Source organism: Phoxinus phoxinus (assembly GCF_949152265.1).
Source record: "Phoxinus phoxinus genome assembly, chromosome: 15".
Taxonomy (NCBI): Eukaryota; Metazoa; Chordata; class Actinopteri; order Cypriniformes; family Leuciscidae; genus Phoxinus; species Phoxinus phoxinus.
In genome coordinates, this window is record NC_136890.1 from 10,558,799 (window position 1) to 10,576,164 (window position 17,366).

General features: G+C 37.5%; 2 protein-coding genes across 2 annotated transcripts in view; one reads left to right on the plus strand and one right to left on the minus strand.

The window, feature by feature from the left end:
• The first annotated feature begins 26 nt into the window (after positions 1–26).
• LOC307011268 (carnitine O-acetyltransferase) lies at positions 27–16,341 on the plus strand. The gene is made up of 14 exons (XM_079636729.1): positions 27–434; positions 3,657–3,935; positions 4,308–4,426; positions 5,703–5,756; positions 5,844–6,009; positions 8,972–9,146; positions 9,620–9,798; positions 9,905–10,005; positions 10,903–11,022; positions 11,123–11,245; positions 12,418–12,553; positions 12,645–12,707; positions 12,860–12,997; positions 15,123–16,341. The coding sequence occupies exons 1-14, from the start codon at positions 408–410 to the stop codon at positions 15,330–15,332; spliced, it is 1,890 nt and encodes a 629-aa protein (XP_079492855.1). The 5' UTR covers positions 27–407; the 3' UTR covers positions 15,333–16,341.
• adamts13 (ADAM metallopeptidase with thrombospondin type 1 motif, 13) overlaps positions 16,204–17,366 on the minus strand; it is a 33,700-nt gene continuing 32,537 nt past the window's right edge. Inside the window, exon 31 of the mRNA XM_079636727.1 lies at positions 16,204–16,820. Within this exon, the coding sequence (XP_079492853.1) occupies positions 16,647–16,820 (174 nt within the window). The 3' untranslated portion in view covers positions 16,204–16,646. The remainder of the gene's footprint in view (positions 16,821–17,366) is intronic.

A 17,366-nucleotide genomic window follows, 5' to 3' on the forward strand; every position in this document is an offset into this window, starting at 1 on the left:
CATTGACAGTCGCTTAGCGATGACGTTGTGAACGTGCAAATAGGCCGACAGATGGCAATGTTTATTTGTTTTACCCATAGGCTATATGTTTTAAATAGCACCCTATGTTTTAACTGATAAAATAAAGACCTGTAAATACGTTATCGTTACAAATGTTTTTTTATTTTTATATATATATAAATTATTTTTTTTCTTTATTTGGTGCCAGCTCAGTGCAAGTCATTCGTCATTCAGGGGCAAAATAAACTGGTAGCTGCAGTTGTCAATCTTATCCGAGCGAGGGCGAGGGTGTGCGACCCGTGTTGCGACTTGTCAAGAAAGTTTTGGTCGCCCTTGTAGCGCATAATGTCGGGGAGATCCTGTTCTTCAGCTGTCAGTTGAATTCTCAAGATCATTTGCGTGAAATCATGCTGTGCGTTCTGACCAGAACTGCGGTAAGTGCTGGATAATCATAGTGTACAATACATTAGCCAACAAACGCATTGACTTTAACAGTTAACATTTCATTGTAATGTTATGCTTGCCAAGTGTTATGCACCAATAGCCGTAACGCCCCTGTAGTTTTGATGTGCTGCGCGTTTGTTTTTATCCATCGCTTATATTGTCTTGATCTGAAACATTGTAGCCTATTCATGCATTTGTTGTGCGTCATTTTGTTGATACGAGTAGCCTATCTAAAAACACGACGAATGAATTATGACATGTTGTGATAACCCACATAATTAGAGGACAAATCAGCAACAAAATGTCAGAGTTGTTGTTTAGAAAAACTGCCACTGCATGCACTTTGACAACGGGACATCGCCGATCAATATAATGAAATAGACTGTTCAAACAAGGTTAGTTATATAGGCTACATGTTTGTAAACAGTGTGCTGAAAGGTCGTCGTGTACGAGCACAGTTTCCAATACCATAACAAAATTAAGTCTCCCTTCATAGGCCTACCATTGTTGGAATAAAGCGATTTTTATTAGGAGACAAAATACATTTTCAGGGGATTATTATTATTTTTTAACTTTTAGGGAGATTTTATATATAAAACACACACAGTGAATTTATAAGATACTTAAATTGATTTAATTAATTGCACAATAACTCGTTTGAGCACATATGACGCCTAACCTGGAGAATATTAAAAGAATAACTAGTTTATTACTATTTTAAGGGCCGTACACAGACATTTGGGCAGGTGCTCAAGCGAAAAATAGAGGGCACCCCTCTCTTAGTCATAATTAGCCTACTATAATAATTACACTACAGACTGTAGAACATCTTTAAATGATATGTATTTAAATATGTCCATTGTTGTCATGTTAATAGTAAATAAGCAAAATCAATGTGGTGCATTACTGACAGAAAATACTATTATTTATTAGTACACTCCTATACTGCAATTACAGTTGCATGATGTTATGAAATTAGTGTTTAAATGTAACATTTTGAATATAGAAAAATGAAATGATACTTTTCGATATATGATACTTATATGAAACTGAACCCGCCAGTAGGTGGCAGAAGCCAGGTCTTAATAAGTGAGTCATTCATTCATTGATTCGTTCAAACCGACTGATTCATTTTCAATTCAAGAACAAAACACCATTCTGTATGTTGCAGGCGGAACTGTTCTGTTTTGTTTGTGAAAAAGAACAAAAAACATTAAAAATGGAGAATATTGTATTTAAAATTTATTTAAATTAATATTAACTTATTGTTTATTGAACTGTATTACAATAAATTTGCAATCGTGCTGATATTCGAGAAAACAGCACTTTTGTTTGTGTGATATTGCTTAAATATATCATAATATACAAATATAAAAGACAAAACAATATACGGGAATGTGATGTCGGTGTGACGTCTTTTCTACATTAAATTTAGACTAATTTTAGTCGTCGTTTTTATACAACTTCTATAACTGTAGTCCCATGTTTCAAAAGGGTGGAGGACATATTTTCTGTACCATGTATTTACGTTTACATTTATGCATTCGGCAGACGCTTTTATCCAAAGTGACTTACATTGCATTACACATTTACATTCCTATCAGTTCTTGCTTTCCCTGGGAATCAGGGGAAAAAAATTACCCAGTACAAACTGGTCAAATGTTGAACGTCAATATGACCTCCAAGTTGGGTCATGGTTAGACGTCCAAATAGTGGACCGAGTTTGGACGTCGAATAGATGTCCAGAATTGGTCATGGAGCGACAGACCCAATATAGACATGATCCGACGTCCAATGTTGTATTTAAATTATTTTGGGGGTATTTTCATTTTCGATCCTGCACAACGCTTTTTTACACCAACGCCATACTCGCTTGTTGTTAAAGGGTCAGTTCTCCCACATTTTTTAATTATCTCATAATTTACTTACCCTTAAGCCATCCTAGTTGTACAGTATATTACTTCTGTCTTCAAGCCAAACACAATCGGAGTTATATTAAACAATATCCTGTCTCTTCCCAGCTTTATAATGGGATTGAATGGTAAAAAAAAATGAAACTCAAAAAAGCGCATCCATGCATCATAAGTAATCCAATACGGCTCCAGGGGTTTAATAGAGGCCTTCTGAAGCAAAGCCAAGGTTTTTTTTAAAGAAAAATATACATATTTGTAACATACGGTACTATAATCACTGGCTTCCGGCAACGGCCGTACGCAAGTTGAGTTCTGGCCGAGAGGGACCTCCAAGGCCTAAAATAACATGAACATGTATGAAAGTCGCCAGTTGGCCAGTCATTTTGAAAAAAATTCTAACAATGCAATGTTGTGACAACATTGACAAACGTGAACAACACTATAGTTGACGGTTCAGTGCTTCATCATCACGGAAGTTTCAGCCTTTCCAATCTATATTCAAGCACCAGAACACACAAAAAGAAATGTGTTACTCGTGCGCTGTGGGAAGTTTAACATCCGAAGAGCATGACCTGAAAGCCGCGTCTCTCAGACAGCGCGTAAAGTTGAGCTCTCTTTCATGCCTTCCTGCGCTTCAGTGGACAAATTCACTCAAAATTATGTCAAAAAACGCCTGTCTCTGCGAGTATCCTAGTAAACGTATTCGGTTATGTCTTAAGTGAACACAAAACGCATGATCGTGCGTGCATTCAGTCTTAAAGTGACAGCATCCTTACAAATGTGCTACTATCTGCTTTTTTTTATGTTAACCAAACAACAAAGGACAAAGAAAAGAAAAAACACTCACTGCTCTTGAACTTTAAAAGGATATAAAGACTATGCATTGTTATTTATTTGATTAGCCTACTTTATTAAAATTTGCTACATGAAAACTATTAGACCTGCCTGAAGAGTACTGTATTGTATTGTATTTATTTGTACTTCTTTAATTTGATTATTTGTTCTTATTTTTTTTTACTGACTGTTTGTTTAATTGTCTTTAAAAATATAGGCTATTACATTTATAGATAAGCTAGTAGTTTTAGCTGTGGTATCAAATTGGAATAGAATGTGAATTTTCACTGGTTTGGGCAGGTGCCTGGCTATTTTTGTTAGAAAATATTATGTTATAATGTTAAAAATATAATGTTATTAAGCTCTACATTTACTTATTTTTTGTAAAAATAGAAAAAGTGTACTTTAATTTTTTTTTAAATCTTATTAAAAAAATTCAATGTTCATAATCATCTGTATTTTTAGGCTAGGACGGCCCTGGTGAAGCCCTGCCGACTACCGACTCCAGTACCGGTTGTTCAAATTTCTGACCGGTCGCTGGTCCATCAGGAGAGTCTGCCGAAGCTGCCCGTTCCGCCGCTGAAGCAGACATGTGCGCGGTATATGGGATCGCTCGAGCCGTTGATCTGCGAAGAGGAGATGGCGCACACGCAGCAGCTCATGAAGGAGTTCCTCCAGCCCGGTGGCGTAGGAGAGAGACTGCAGAAGAGCCTCGAGCGCCGGGCACGCAAAACTGAAAACTGGGTGCGCTGGTGTGCCGTAATTCATTCTAATTGTATAACCACATAGTTTTTTAATCATTTACTCGCTAATTCACTTTTAGCACTTTACTAAATTTTTTAAATTTTTTTAATACCACAAATAAAATATTCTTAGTGTGTATGTATCCAAGTGTGTTGTGAAATCACACACTACTAAAAATCTGTATTATCTGTAAACAGCAAAAAAAAAAAAAAAAAAACATGTTTGTTGACATGTGTTTTGGAATGATAACTTGGTAAAAAAACAGGATCCAATGCCAAAAGAGTACAATAACCACTGACAAAGTTTACTTTTTTAAGTACAGTTGTTGTTTTTTTTGCAGTATTTTTTAATTATTCCCTCTGTATGATCCAGCTCTCTGACTGGTGGATGCAGTCAGCCTACCTGGATTCTCGAATGCCTGTGGCGATGTACACAAGCCCAGGGGTCGTTTTACCCAAAATGCACTTCCAAGACCGCCAGGGACAAATGAGGTGGGTGACGACGGTTACTTTTATGTGGGCAACGAGACACAACTGAGCAAATTGAATTATTGAAAACTAAAGTGTATTTGAAAAATATAAACCGATTTATAACACATTTTAAATACACTACTATTCAAAAGTTTGGGGTCAGTAAGATTAAAAATAATAATAATTACTTTTATTCAGCCAGGATTGTCTGATCAAAATTGATAGTAAAGAATTTTAATCACCGTTTCGACAAAAAAAATTAAGCAGCACAACAGTTTTCAACATTGATTTGAAAAAAATAAAAAAATCTTGAGCACCAAATTGGCACATTAGAATGATTACTGAAGGATCATGAGTACTTTGACTGTAGTAATGGCTGCTGAAAATTGAATGAATCGGAGTCATTCTGTTCCAGAAATGAATAAATTACATTTAAAATATATTCAAATAGAAAACAGTTATTTTAACAATTAACTGTTAAAATTATTTGTAATATTTCACAATATTATTCTTTTTACTGTATTTTTGTCAAATAAAAGCAGCCTTGGTGAGCGTGAGAGACTACGTCTTCGTCTTCAAAGACATTTGAACTTTTGAAATGTAGTGTATATTTATTATGAATTAGTTGAAATTTTAATCCACATTGACTAATACAGTAGCAACCTTCACAAGGACCGTCCGACTTGATCAGCATGGGATTATTGCTTAAGAGCACAACGATAGTTCCAGGTTCAAACCCTCATCAGCCCAGAGCATGTATGTGGATATATTCTTGAAAAGCAGAGATAAATTGGGTTGATTTTGGAGAGAACTTTAGTTTTGGGTTTTAAGTTTCACATCGACCTTTACACAGAGTCCTAGCTTTGCTTGGCTATTTTTGGCATATGTGCTACTCCTGGCATTGGACTGTTTTTTCAAAGGGATGTGCACTTTAGATTCGGCCGTGTTCCACTTTTAGATTTGGCCTCATATCTTTGCAATCAACACCTATAGTGACATTTCATATTAGTACCTAGTGTCAGGTTATGTAAAACCATCATGAGAAATAAACATTACATGTGGTGTTTGTATGTGTACATAACCGTGTTGTCCTCTGCTACATGATATCTATAGTCTGCTCTTTATCTAGTCTGCTCTTCTTTAAGCGGACAGTCTTTAGTGAAAATGAAAACTGTTTGTCATATAAAATGTCTCTTTGAAAAAACAATATTTTTAACCTGTGTGCCTGTCTTTCCAAAAGTGTCATAATATGTTTTCAGCTGTTCAGATTTAGCAATTCCAGCATTCTCTTTTATAGATTTGCTGCTAAACTCATTGCTGGTGTTTTGGATTTCAAAAATATGATTGATAGGTGAGTTATTTTATTTTTTTATGAAACAATTGGAAAATGTCCAAATGTATTAGTTTGTTTTAATCAACATTCTTTACTGTGTCATAGTGAAACATTGCCTGTGGAATATCTGGGTGGCAAGCCTTTGTGCATGGACCAGTATTACCAGGTGCTGTCTTCATGTCGTATCCCTGGACCCAAGAGGGACACTGTGATGAACCACGCAATTGGAAAGAGTCCTCCTACGCACATCACAGTGGTCCACAACTTTCAGGTGCTTTGCCACACTTTCAGGCTTCTTTCAAAAAACATTAAAGAGGACCTGTTTTGTTTTGTTACATTTGCAACTTTTTTTATTTTGTAATGTTTTTGTAAAGGTTAATTTGTAAAGGTCTGCAAAGTTACAAAGCAAAAGTTAACTCCAAAGGGAGTTATTCTTACTATCAGTAAGCACTGTTTCTGAACTCTCTGAAACACCTCGATTGTAGTCTTGAGTTTTCTTCTGGAAACGTACATACCGCAATATTCCTCATTTAAATAATTCCCGCCCAAAGCATATGTAAAATAAAGTGGGTAAGGCCTGTTGAGTTGCGTTAGTAAGTGTGTTTGTCACCATGTCCAAGAGACACTATTTTTTCCACCCTGGATCTAACACGGTTAATTTAAGGGGCGTTCCAAAACACTCTCAAAGCGGTTTACCAATCAAAACACACTGACCACTCAGAGCACATTGCACTTTTCGTAGGTGTAAATATGTGTAAAAATAATGTGATTGTGATTAAACAACAATAAAATAATATATTACAACACGAATTAATAAAATAAACGAAAATACTACCAACATAAAACGTGCACTTTCTTAAAGTATTCTTAATCTTCTTAAACGAGCCTTAATTTTTCACTGCATGCTCGCTCTCATATGTCACAGCTGGTTGCAAAATAGATATAAATGCAGGATCTAAACACAAGCAGTATCGTGTTTATTTAACATCAAACTCAGGGAACATGAAACTAGAACAGAAGAACTCAACATAATGCGATGAGAACTGACCAAGAACTGAAGGAAACACAGGGTTTAAATACACCGAACAAACCAATCAACCAAATGGACAACAGGTGTAAATTATAATCAGACAATTAATAACCAAGGAAACTAGCACAGGAAACTGAACAAAACCCAACCATAAATACAAAGAAGACAAACACAGATGAGGCGCAGACAAGGAGGCGCAACCTCAATCCTTATTAACTACACAAAAAAGTCCAACAGAGGCAGGCGGGAGACGGCTTAGGTGGAGGGATGCAGAGTCAGTACATGGGACAGGGGCCAAGGCGGAGACAAAGACGGGAGGAGACAGGGGGGAAACCCTAGCAGGAGGGCCAGGATGCAGGTCCACAGCGGAGTCGAGAGAGGGAGGAGCCATGGTAGAGGCTTAGGAACCAGGGAGCCGACGGACCGAGATGGAGCTGGCCAGGGTGGAGCCTGACGACTGGAGGAACCGGGAGACACCAAAGGTCCTGGAGGGCAGGGTGGAACCACAGTGACAATCAACTGAGGAGGAGCCAGGACTGAGGCAAAGGCGGAGTGACCGAGGATCAAGGCAGAGCTGGAGGGAAGGAGGAGCCCGACGGAGCCAAAGGGCTGGACGGACCGAGGTGGAGTGAGTCACAAGTCGACACTCCAGCCTAAGGAAAATCCAAGCGCGGGGAAACGGAGCCAGCATGGGAGGAGCTGAAGGCCTGAGATGAGACTGTGCAGGTAGGACTGATGGACTGGGCCGTGCAGGCAGGGGGTTCACAGACAGTTCTCTGGATAGATACAGTACAGAGATATAGGAACAACCCTCTTGGCCGACTCGGAACAGGCAGACATTTTTCTCTTGGCTGACCTGAAACAAGCAGAGGAGGTGGGAGTGGAAGGCAGGGTGGTATAACAGACTCGATTTTAGGTGACGAAACAGGTTCAGTGCTGGGTGACACAATGGGCAGGATATACTCTCCCACTACCTCATTTCATCCCCTCGAACTCCATCAAAATTCCGTCAGGTACTGACGTTGTAGCCGGCTCACTCAACTGATCCTTGGCTCAGTTTCTTTCCTCGCTGGCAGTGGTATCGTTGTGGTCTCTGGCTCCACGTCTGCGGTGGGCTCAGGCGCATCTGTCACCGGAGTTAGTGGCTGCGACTGGCACACTCTTTTCCTCCTCGCTCTAGCAGATGGTGAAGGGGGAACCGTGGTGGAGGAGAACCCATTCCACGTACTCCATAAAGGTCCCTAGAGGTCCGTCTCCAGTCAAGCGCACTCTTGTCTCAGCATTCAAGCTGGATCAGAAAATCACACACAGGCAGTCGTCATCATAGTGGACAAGGTGATAAAGGTCCAAAAATGCCTGTGTGTGCCTCTCTAGGGACTGGGTTCTCTGCGAGAGGAGCCATTTATCTGCTGCTGGATCCCTAAAGGTCAGTTATTTTGTCATAGCTATCAGACCTGTGACCAGATTTGTCTCTATACTGACGTGTTGAATCCAATCTTCAATAACCAAGGAAACTAACACCGGAAACTGAACTAAACGTGAAAAACTTACCCATGCATACAAAGAACACAGAAACACAGACTATCACTTTTATCATAGACGTGATATGGGCCAGCAAAATATGCCTGGGGTGTTTAGCCGCAAACATTAGAAAAAGTACTGAAAACATTTTAGAGTGTTGCAGATGTTTTGTATTTATATCATTTTAATATTGATATCTTTTAAAGAAACTGATACCAAATGATTAGTTTGAGTAATGATGTATTGATACTGCAGTATCAATGCGCTTCATGACAGACTGGGAAAAGAGGTACTATAACAATGTACTGTAAAACATGTGGGGAAAAAGTGTTTTTTGAACATTTAAGCATCAAAACATGTTCTAGTAGACCCTATAGACCACAAAAACAAATATTAAAAACTTTGTAAAAGGGCATACATCTTAGTGACCCCAAACATTTGAATAGTAGTGTTTAGTATTTTTTTGAATGAGTTTTAATTTTTGACAAATTACCGTAATCGTTTTTCAAATAGTTACTACATATTTGAGCTTTGAGTTTAAAGCTTTGGTATTTGTCGGTGACATTAAAGTCGATTTTGTTTGTAGGTGATATCCAGTGAGATAAAATGAATAAAGATGAATATGTTTTCTTTCCATTTCTCTCTCTATCTCACATACTGTCTGTTTCTCTGTATTCCTCAGTTCTTTGTTCTGGATGTGTACAACAGTGATGGTTCACCACTGACTGTAGATCAGATCTATGTTCAGCTGGAAAAGATCTGGAACACTTCCCTTCAGACCAATAAAGAGCCAGTTGGCATCCTGACTTCCAACCATCGTAACACCTGGGGCAAGGCCTACAACAACCTGATCAAGGGTGAGTTGAATGGAAAGTAACATTTGATAGAGACTTTGTATGTCAATGGGAACAGACTGGGCAAAACTCATATTTCTAGCTGATTTTTTTATACAAAAACTTATTTAGTTATCAAAAAAAAGAAAAGATCTCTGTAAGATCACTGTTAATAATCAAGTTTCACATTTAAAATTCATATAATTATTTAAAATGCCAAATAATCCTGTTTATTAATACATTATTACATATTAATACAAATCACCTTAACATGCTATTTATTCAAAATAAATGTTCATGTATTTTTTCCCCTCAAATTTGCATAATTTACACAACTCAATTCCAAACAGTGGAGTGGCCAGTGAACCCTGCTTCATTTGTTTTCCACTTTAGAGCTCACATTAATTATTCAGTAGTGGGGATTATGTTGGTTGGTGGACATGGTGTTTATTTTTCCTGTGCATACCTGTGTGCCACTCATATTTACATTGTTCCAGACAAGACAAATAAGGATTCAGTGCGGGCAATCCAGAAAAGCATCTTCACAGTGTGTCTTGATGCTCCTAAGCCGCGCGTGTCAGATGAGATGTACCATAACAAGGTGGCTGCTCAAATGCTCCATGGCGGAGGCAGTCGCTGGAACAGCGGAAACCGCTGGTTTGACAAAACGCTGCAGGTTACTATCATACATTTATATCTGTCCACAAAGCTCAAAGAGTTGATATGAATCCAGATGTATTGAGATATTCTTCTTTACCTGCACTCTCTTCTGTTTCCCACAGTTCATAATTGGGGAGGACGGATCGTGTGGACTCACCTATGAACATGCTGCAGCTGAGGGACCTCCCATTGTTTTCCTGGTGGACCATGTTGTTGACTATATGTAAGGATATGACATCATATAATTCTCCATTTGATTTTTTAAAAGGAAATTTTTCGACAAGAAATATACACTTCTGTTCAAAAGTGTGGGGTTGGTATGATTTTTTTTAATGAAAGAAGTTCACCAAGGCTGCCTTTATTTGATAAAAAATAATAGTAATATTGCTAAATATTATTACAATTTAAAAGAACTGTTTTCTATTTTAATATATTTTAAAATGTAACTCATTCCTGTGATGGCAAAGCTGAATTTTCAGCATCATTGCTCCAGTCTTAGTCACATGATCCTTCAGAATTCATTCTTCTATTATGCTGATTTGCTGATAAAGCAACATTTCTTTTTACTAACAATGTTGAAAACAGTTGTGCTGCTTCATTTGTTTGGAAAATGTAAAAGAACAGTATTTATTTCGAATATTTTTTTTTGTAACATTATTGACCACAACCGTTTAAATGGTATGAACATGTATTAACCAACATATATGCACTGATACTGATAAGCCGGTAATTATTTTCACAGATCACAGATAAATGACTAATATTAAAATTTTACCCTGCTCTGCATCACAACATTATAACAGTATTAAAATGGATATTCATTTGAGATTTGCTAAAGATTGCATTTAACAGTGTTGTTAACGTTGTTATTAAAGATTAACTTTAAAGTATTATATGATGGCCGTGGTAATCCATAAACAAGGAAATGAGCATGAACAATCAAATATCAAATATCGGCCAGTACCAATAAATAAAAGATTCCCTATTTTACTAACCAATATAGTATTGTGCATCCCTAAACACAAGGTACTGAATAGTTGAGTTGTTGCTTTTTTGTGTGAAAAAGTATTGGTGTTCAAAACGTTTGTAGATGATATGTTATACAACATGTATGTAACAGGAGGAGAAATGAGATGGTACGAACTCCCATGATTCCACTACCTATGCCACTAAAGCTTCGATTCAACATCACGCCAGAAATCAAGAAGGACATTGAGAAAGCCAAACAGAACATGAACATGTGAGGACATTTCAAACTGATATAATGAGCTTTGAATCAGTAATAAATAAATAAATATTAAATCATGTACTTCCTTCATCCTCTCATATCCTATGTATAGAATGGTGCATGAATTGGACGTTCGAGTGCTAAACTTCTCACACTATGGAAGAAAATTCCCGAGGTCTCATAAATTGAGTCCTGACGCATTCATCCAAATGGCTCTGCAGTTGGCATACTACAGGTACGTTTGACACCCTAGTGCTGAATATTTGGTCTCTGACCAACGGTCTCTAAAAATCCCTGAAAACCTGTAGTCCTCCAGATAGTATTTTGTTTTTACATCCCAATGGCTTCTCTCACTTCATTTCCTAGGTTGCATGCATGCCATTTATGCCACATTTCTTCTTGTCAGCATCTTTAAAGGTCAAGTATGTAATTTTTTTTTTGTTCAAAATAAATCCATTCTTCTATAAGTCAGTCATATGTAGGGTTGCGTTTAAGTTTAAGTCCTTTTTAATGCCTTTTCCCGCTAACTTCCCTCCGTCTCGTTCACCCGGATGAACGTCATTGATTACGTTGCGCGAGTGCCCACTACTGGCGAAACCCTTGCAATGGGTTTAAATGGAACGCCCTACGCCCTTGATCACTTTTGGTGACTTTTGCGAGTTGTTGTTGCGATGTTATGATCATGTTGCTTTGTGGTCTACGGAGCTGCCTGAAGTGTACATATGAGAAGACTCACTCCCTCTGTGAAAATCGAGGGGGTCGAGGGTCTGTCCAAATAAACATCCCTTGTCCACTTGATGAAGATGAATGCAGCTTCTGGCTCAAACTGTGGCGTTAATGTAGGGTGGGACTATCACGATAGGCAAAGGGGGTGTGGAAACAACATTTTTGCAATTCTGTTTAGTGCCACGAGTGGCATATAAATTACATACTTTACCTTTAAAACATGCAATGCATTCTGGAAGTGGAGAGTTGCAGAAATTGACCAAAGGGGATACGACATGCAATTTCCATGTGATTGGAAATTTTTGCATGCTTTCACACAATAATTAATTGCATGTGGATAAATCAAAGTGTGGCCGGGTCTTTTTGTGGTTTTCAGTACTCAAAGGCCTGGTTTCTCACACAGGGCTTAGATTAGGCCTTAGTTCAATTAAGTAGCTTTTATAAACATGCCTTAGAAAAAACATTACTGGTGTCCATCTTGAGACAAAACAATGGCACTGGCATATTTTAAGATACGTCAATGCAGGTTGCTTTCAGTTAAAACAACTCAAACATGTATTTTAGTTTGAGACTAGGCTTGAGCCTTGTCTGTGATTTATTAATGCTAGGTGATCTTGGAAATAATTTTGATGTACCCATAACCACGCCAGTCCACTGATGATTGAATCTCGTTCCTGTTAGGATGTATCAGATGTGCTGTCCGACTTACGAGAGCGCCTCCTTACGCATGTTTAAACTGGGCCGAACGGAAGCCATTCGATCCACCACCACAGAATCGCTCCAGTTCACACAAGCCATGGATGATCCGTCAAAAACCGTACGAGTTTACATTTTAGTATCATTCTCGTTTGTCACTCTCGATTAAGTTCATTTTCCATGTTATTATGGTTTCATTTTCTTATTTGCAGAATGGTGAGAAAGCAGCACTGCTCGAAAAGGCAACCAAAGTCCACAGAGAGCACACACACATGGTGAGCGTCATGTGATCTTTAAACATTTATACATGTTTGTCATGTTATCAAGAATTTTCAATAAATATGATCTAAATTCATTTCTAAAAATTATTGATGCGGTTTCAATTTTGCCTCCTCCTGATCTCAGTTTTTGTTTCCTTTGTAATCAGGCCATCCATGGGCAGGCTATAGAGAGGCACATCCTGGGTCTAAAGATGGTGGCCATTGAGGATCTGACGTCTTTACCTGAGATCTTCATGGACACATCATTCGCTGTGTCTTCACATTTTAATCTCTTCACGAGTCAGGTTTGTGGCTGCTTAAAAACAATCTTGAATAATATCTTTTGAATAATATCTTGATGAAAATGAAATTGAGATGTCAAGTAAAAAAATGACAATCATAAAAGAACCACAAATATACAAAGTCCACTACTTACAAAGTCAGGGTTTCCTCCCCCCCCCACGCCACCTTATATTTCACCAGGCTTGTTTTTTGTTTATTTTTGCTGCTGTACCTTTAAGACTTCTAAATGTAAATGTCCTCTGTTATTATTAGTTAACCTCTTTGCATGCGAAATGAGTAGCAATGATTTCTTATGTCTTGTGGGTTTGCATAGCTGGCCTGCTTTACATTGTGTCAGGTTCACAAAACAATCCTGAATGTGTCTCTCAAACGGTTAACACCATGTCCTAACCAGACGCGCCACCAGTTGATACGAAAGGTGCTGACTATTTTAGGGGCTGTGGGATTTCAAGGGACCCACAGCAACAAACTACTCCAGCTATGGTCATAATGAGCAAATAATCAGTTATCTGGCCATAAGATTCCAGCGACAAGCAATATGTCTGGCTCTCTCTGCAAGCACACTGGACTCTGAACGAAATTGACAAGCACATAAATATTATCCATTGTCGCTTTCAGCATGGCTAAAAAGGTCACACAAATGATATTCAAACTCACAAAAATGTTTTTTAACATGAAATAAAGCACATAATCAGTACCTGAGGTTATCATTGTCAAACTTTGTCTGTTGTTCCAGCCGTGACGTCACAGAAATAGAAACTGTTTCTAAAATAATCAGTCCCTTGTCGCATATCTCATCGTGGCTGGTTAGGACAAAAAGTCTAATTAACATGAAAAAGTTAAGTATGAAGTGAGATTGCAACAAATAATTTTTAGCCGCTCGTAACATTGGGATCCTTCAGAAAGGCTATTATGCACTAGCATAAGTGCTAACCCTCAACCAGGATTAGCACAAGCTCGGTACACTCCCAAATCTAGATACAAAGAAATACATAGTATCTTTTTCTTGTCTATCTATCCTATTTTCTTGCTAAATACTCAATAGGCATTGATAATAAGGGTGGTTTTGTTAGAATATCTACATATTTTTTGTTTCAAAGAGCTGGAAGACCTTATGTCCTATTTAAAGCCCCTCTGGAAGATTCCAAGTAACTGTGTTTATGTAATACCTCGCAAATCATTCTGCCATGTTGTTGCCCTTTGATATAGTTTACACTTAACAGATACTGTACATAAATCTAACAGTGTTGCAGTAATGCTTCCCTGAGGACACTTCTGTGCTATGAAGGAATATCTTTCAGCTCCAGTCAAAGAAAGGATTGTTTTGGAACTGTGTTTACAACTGTATTGGAACTAGGGGTGTCACAATACACCAGTAATGATGATAACTGTGATATTTAAAAAATAAAATTCTGATATAATGCAATACTTTGCAAATTAAATTATTGTGAATAATCCAGCGGCAATAGCTGGATGGCATCTGGTTGACACTCCAGCATAGTAGGTTGTGGAGGTATTTCACATTAATGCTATTTGGCACCCGTCATGAAATGGAAAAATTAAGACAACACAGTGGCTGAATCCAAATATGCTTACTTCCCTACTATGTAGTAGGCAAAAAATACACGGATGACTTACTACTTCCGGCGAGATTCTTAAGTGTGCATCCAGTGGACACTTTACTATACCATGAAGCCATGGGAGAGGAGTCGTGAGTGTAGTGACGCCACTGATGCGAAACAAGATACTCTACACCCAGACAAAAAAGTTAGATGTGACAGCTCTAATTAGTACTTGCTCTTTAGAACATTTCATTTGTTTTTCAATGTAAATACACGCTAGACGGACGTCTTTAACCGTTGCGCTTGCGTCTTTTGCAGAGTCTCGCGCATGACACATAATTGTAAAAACATGGCGTTCAAGTTAAAAATTCAGCTTTTAAAAAACTCTAGACTTTGAGCTTTTTTTTTGTTCCACTGACCTCCATTTTTGTTTTACAGGACATAAAAAACAGCGTCCCTTATGCTGTTTGGGTGTACTGTCCCTTTAAGAGCTTGAATGTTTTGTAAATCTATCTTATTGTGATTTGTAGCATTTTTATGTAAGCTGTGGTTGTATTATTTTCAGGTTGGATCAAAGACAGACTGTGTTATGTGTTTTGGACCCATGGTTCCTGATGGTTACGGTGTCTGCTACAACCCCATGGATGACCATATCAACTTTGCAGTGACGGCCTTCAATAGCTGTGAAGAAACCAACGCTACTAAACTGTCCAAGTTTCTAGAGGATGCTCTTCTGGACATGAAGACTCTTCTGGAGCAGGTGTCTAAGGCCTAGTGAGTGACGACACTTCTTTAATGGCAAAAGAAACTCTCACAGAAGCCCTGAAACCTTTTCAGACTGAAGGCTTTTCCCACTTTCAGTGTCATTAAACTGGCATGTATTATTGGCTCATATTATTGGCTCATATTGATATTCCATATGAGCGTGACGTGTGTGAATTTTTTTTTTTCATTATGCAAAAACTATAAGTAACTAAGAAAACCATTATTAGGTTGATTCCATTCAATATGTAAGCAATGTGGTGCTTTTAAAACTTTGATCTGTTTGTTTGAACAAAGCACTCAATGGCTAGTGGAAATCGGGAAACCCGTTTCAAAACAGTCGTTATTTTTGCAGTATATTTTAATGATGCTAATGGCACAGAAATTACACACTTCCCTATTCACGGAAGTGACTATGGATTAAGATAAGAGGCTGCTACAAACTCAGAGACACATTATTTCTGGTTTTACAGTTTCAATTGTAAAAACTGTATGTTTGGGAAGGCTGTTGATGTTGTCCTGTCCGTATCATGTAAAGGCCAAAGAATACTTCAGTTTTTTTGTGTTTTTTTATTGCGTATGCTAGTATATGTGTACAGTGTGCATGAATTAAATTTCATATATTACAATCAAAACACTTACTAAAAAAAAGGTTATATATAGATTAGATACAGATCTTTTATGTTTGCATGTCATGTGACCATTAATCAAAATCAGCGAACCGTGAAAAAACGTGAATGTTTAAATAAATTATTGAGATGTTTACTTCAAATCTCAGGGGGTATTTCAAGTAAATATTTGAGGTCTTAGAGGTTCGGCTGATAAAAAAGTTTGGGAAGCTCTGAAATGGACTATACTTTAAATGACTATGTGTGTGTCTGTACACATATGCTAAGTGTAGGCATAAAAAATACAAAATATACCTTGGGCTTTAAGGAGGTTTATGCTAGTTTCACAATTGCTAAGTACAACGGCTATTCTTTACCAAAACTCTCATAGCCACAGCCTGTTCTAAATCAAAATATCAGAAAATACATTTTATGATTGTTATTTATTTCTTTGTGCTGTTAGATTAGGAGTAGATTTGGCACACATTATTGTCAGCAGATTAACTCGTGTTATTACAATAAATATACAGAAGCACTTATATATAAACAGTAAATTGTATTATTTTTGTTTTTAAATGATATGACAAAACAAGACAGAATACTTCAGATTACATCTTTGATAAAATGTTAATAAATCCTTCTGTTCTGATGCACTAAACTGGCTAAATTGGTTGTTAAATGTTCCAAGGCTCTTTATGGACTAGAAACACCCTTAAAAACTACACTGGTTCTTCTTCAGAAGGGTCAATGTACGAATACTCGGCCCTGAACATTCCCTTGATTTGCTGATACTCCCCGTGGAATTCCACTTCAGCCCTGCTTCCCGAGGAGCTCCACAGGAAGAGCCGTGTCCCTCTGAATATGGTCGTCTTTAAGGCATCCACATCACGAATCTGGACAAGCAAAAGAACACAGAACATCAGAGAATCACAACATAAACATGTTTGTGCTCAACTCTTATCTATATTATATGCTTATCTATATAAGTATCTATCTTAGTAAATGACCCACAAAACACAGTGCACCATTAGCTGTCTTTACGGTTTCATCTCAAATGTTTGCTTATAATGTGCTTTTTGAACACAAACTGCTGAGTTACACTTTATTCCAACCTGTTTAGACTGATTACATCTCTTCCTTTGTCCGACGGATGATTATGCTTATACATTACCGCTCAAACGTTTGGGGTCTGAACATTTTTTTGAAATAATTCTCTTATGTTCATCAAGGCTGCATTTATTTGATCAAAAATACAGTGTAAACAGTAATATTGTGAAATATTATTGCTATTTAAAATTTTCTATTTAATCATATTTTTTTTAATCCAGTTTTCACTACAATACAATACAACTTTATACAATACAGATTGTTTCAAAAGCAGATTTACAGTGATACAATGCCACGTGATTCTTCAGAAATCATTCTAATATGCTGATTTG

What these genes read in the sequence shown, in the direction of transcription:
- LOC307011268 (XM_079636729.1), top strand. Translation starts at nt 408, where the DNA reads ATGCTGTGCGTTCTGACCAGAACTGCG. An exon ending in CACGCAAAACTGAAAACTGG is followed by an intron (nt 3,936 to 4,307) that starts GTGCGCTGGTGT and finishes TGTATGATCCAG; the next exon opens with CTCTCTGACTGGTGGATGCA. An exon ending in GACCGCCAGGGACAAATGAG is followed by an intron (nt 4,427 to 5,702) that starts GTGGGTGACGAC and finishes TCTCTTTTATAG; the next exon opens with ATTTGCTGCTAAACTCATTG.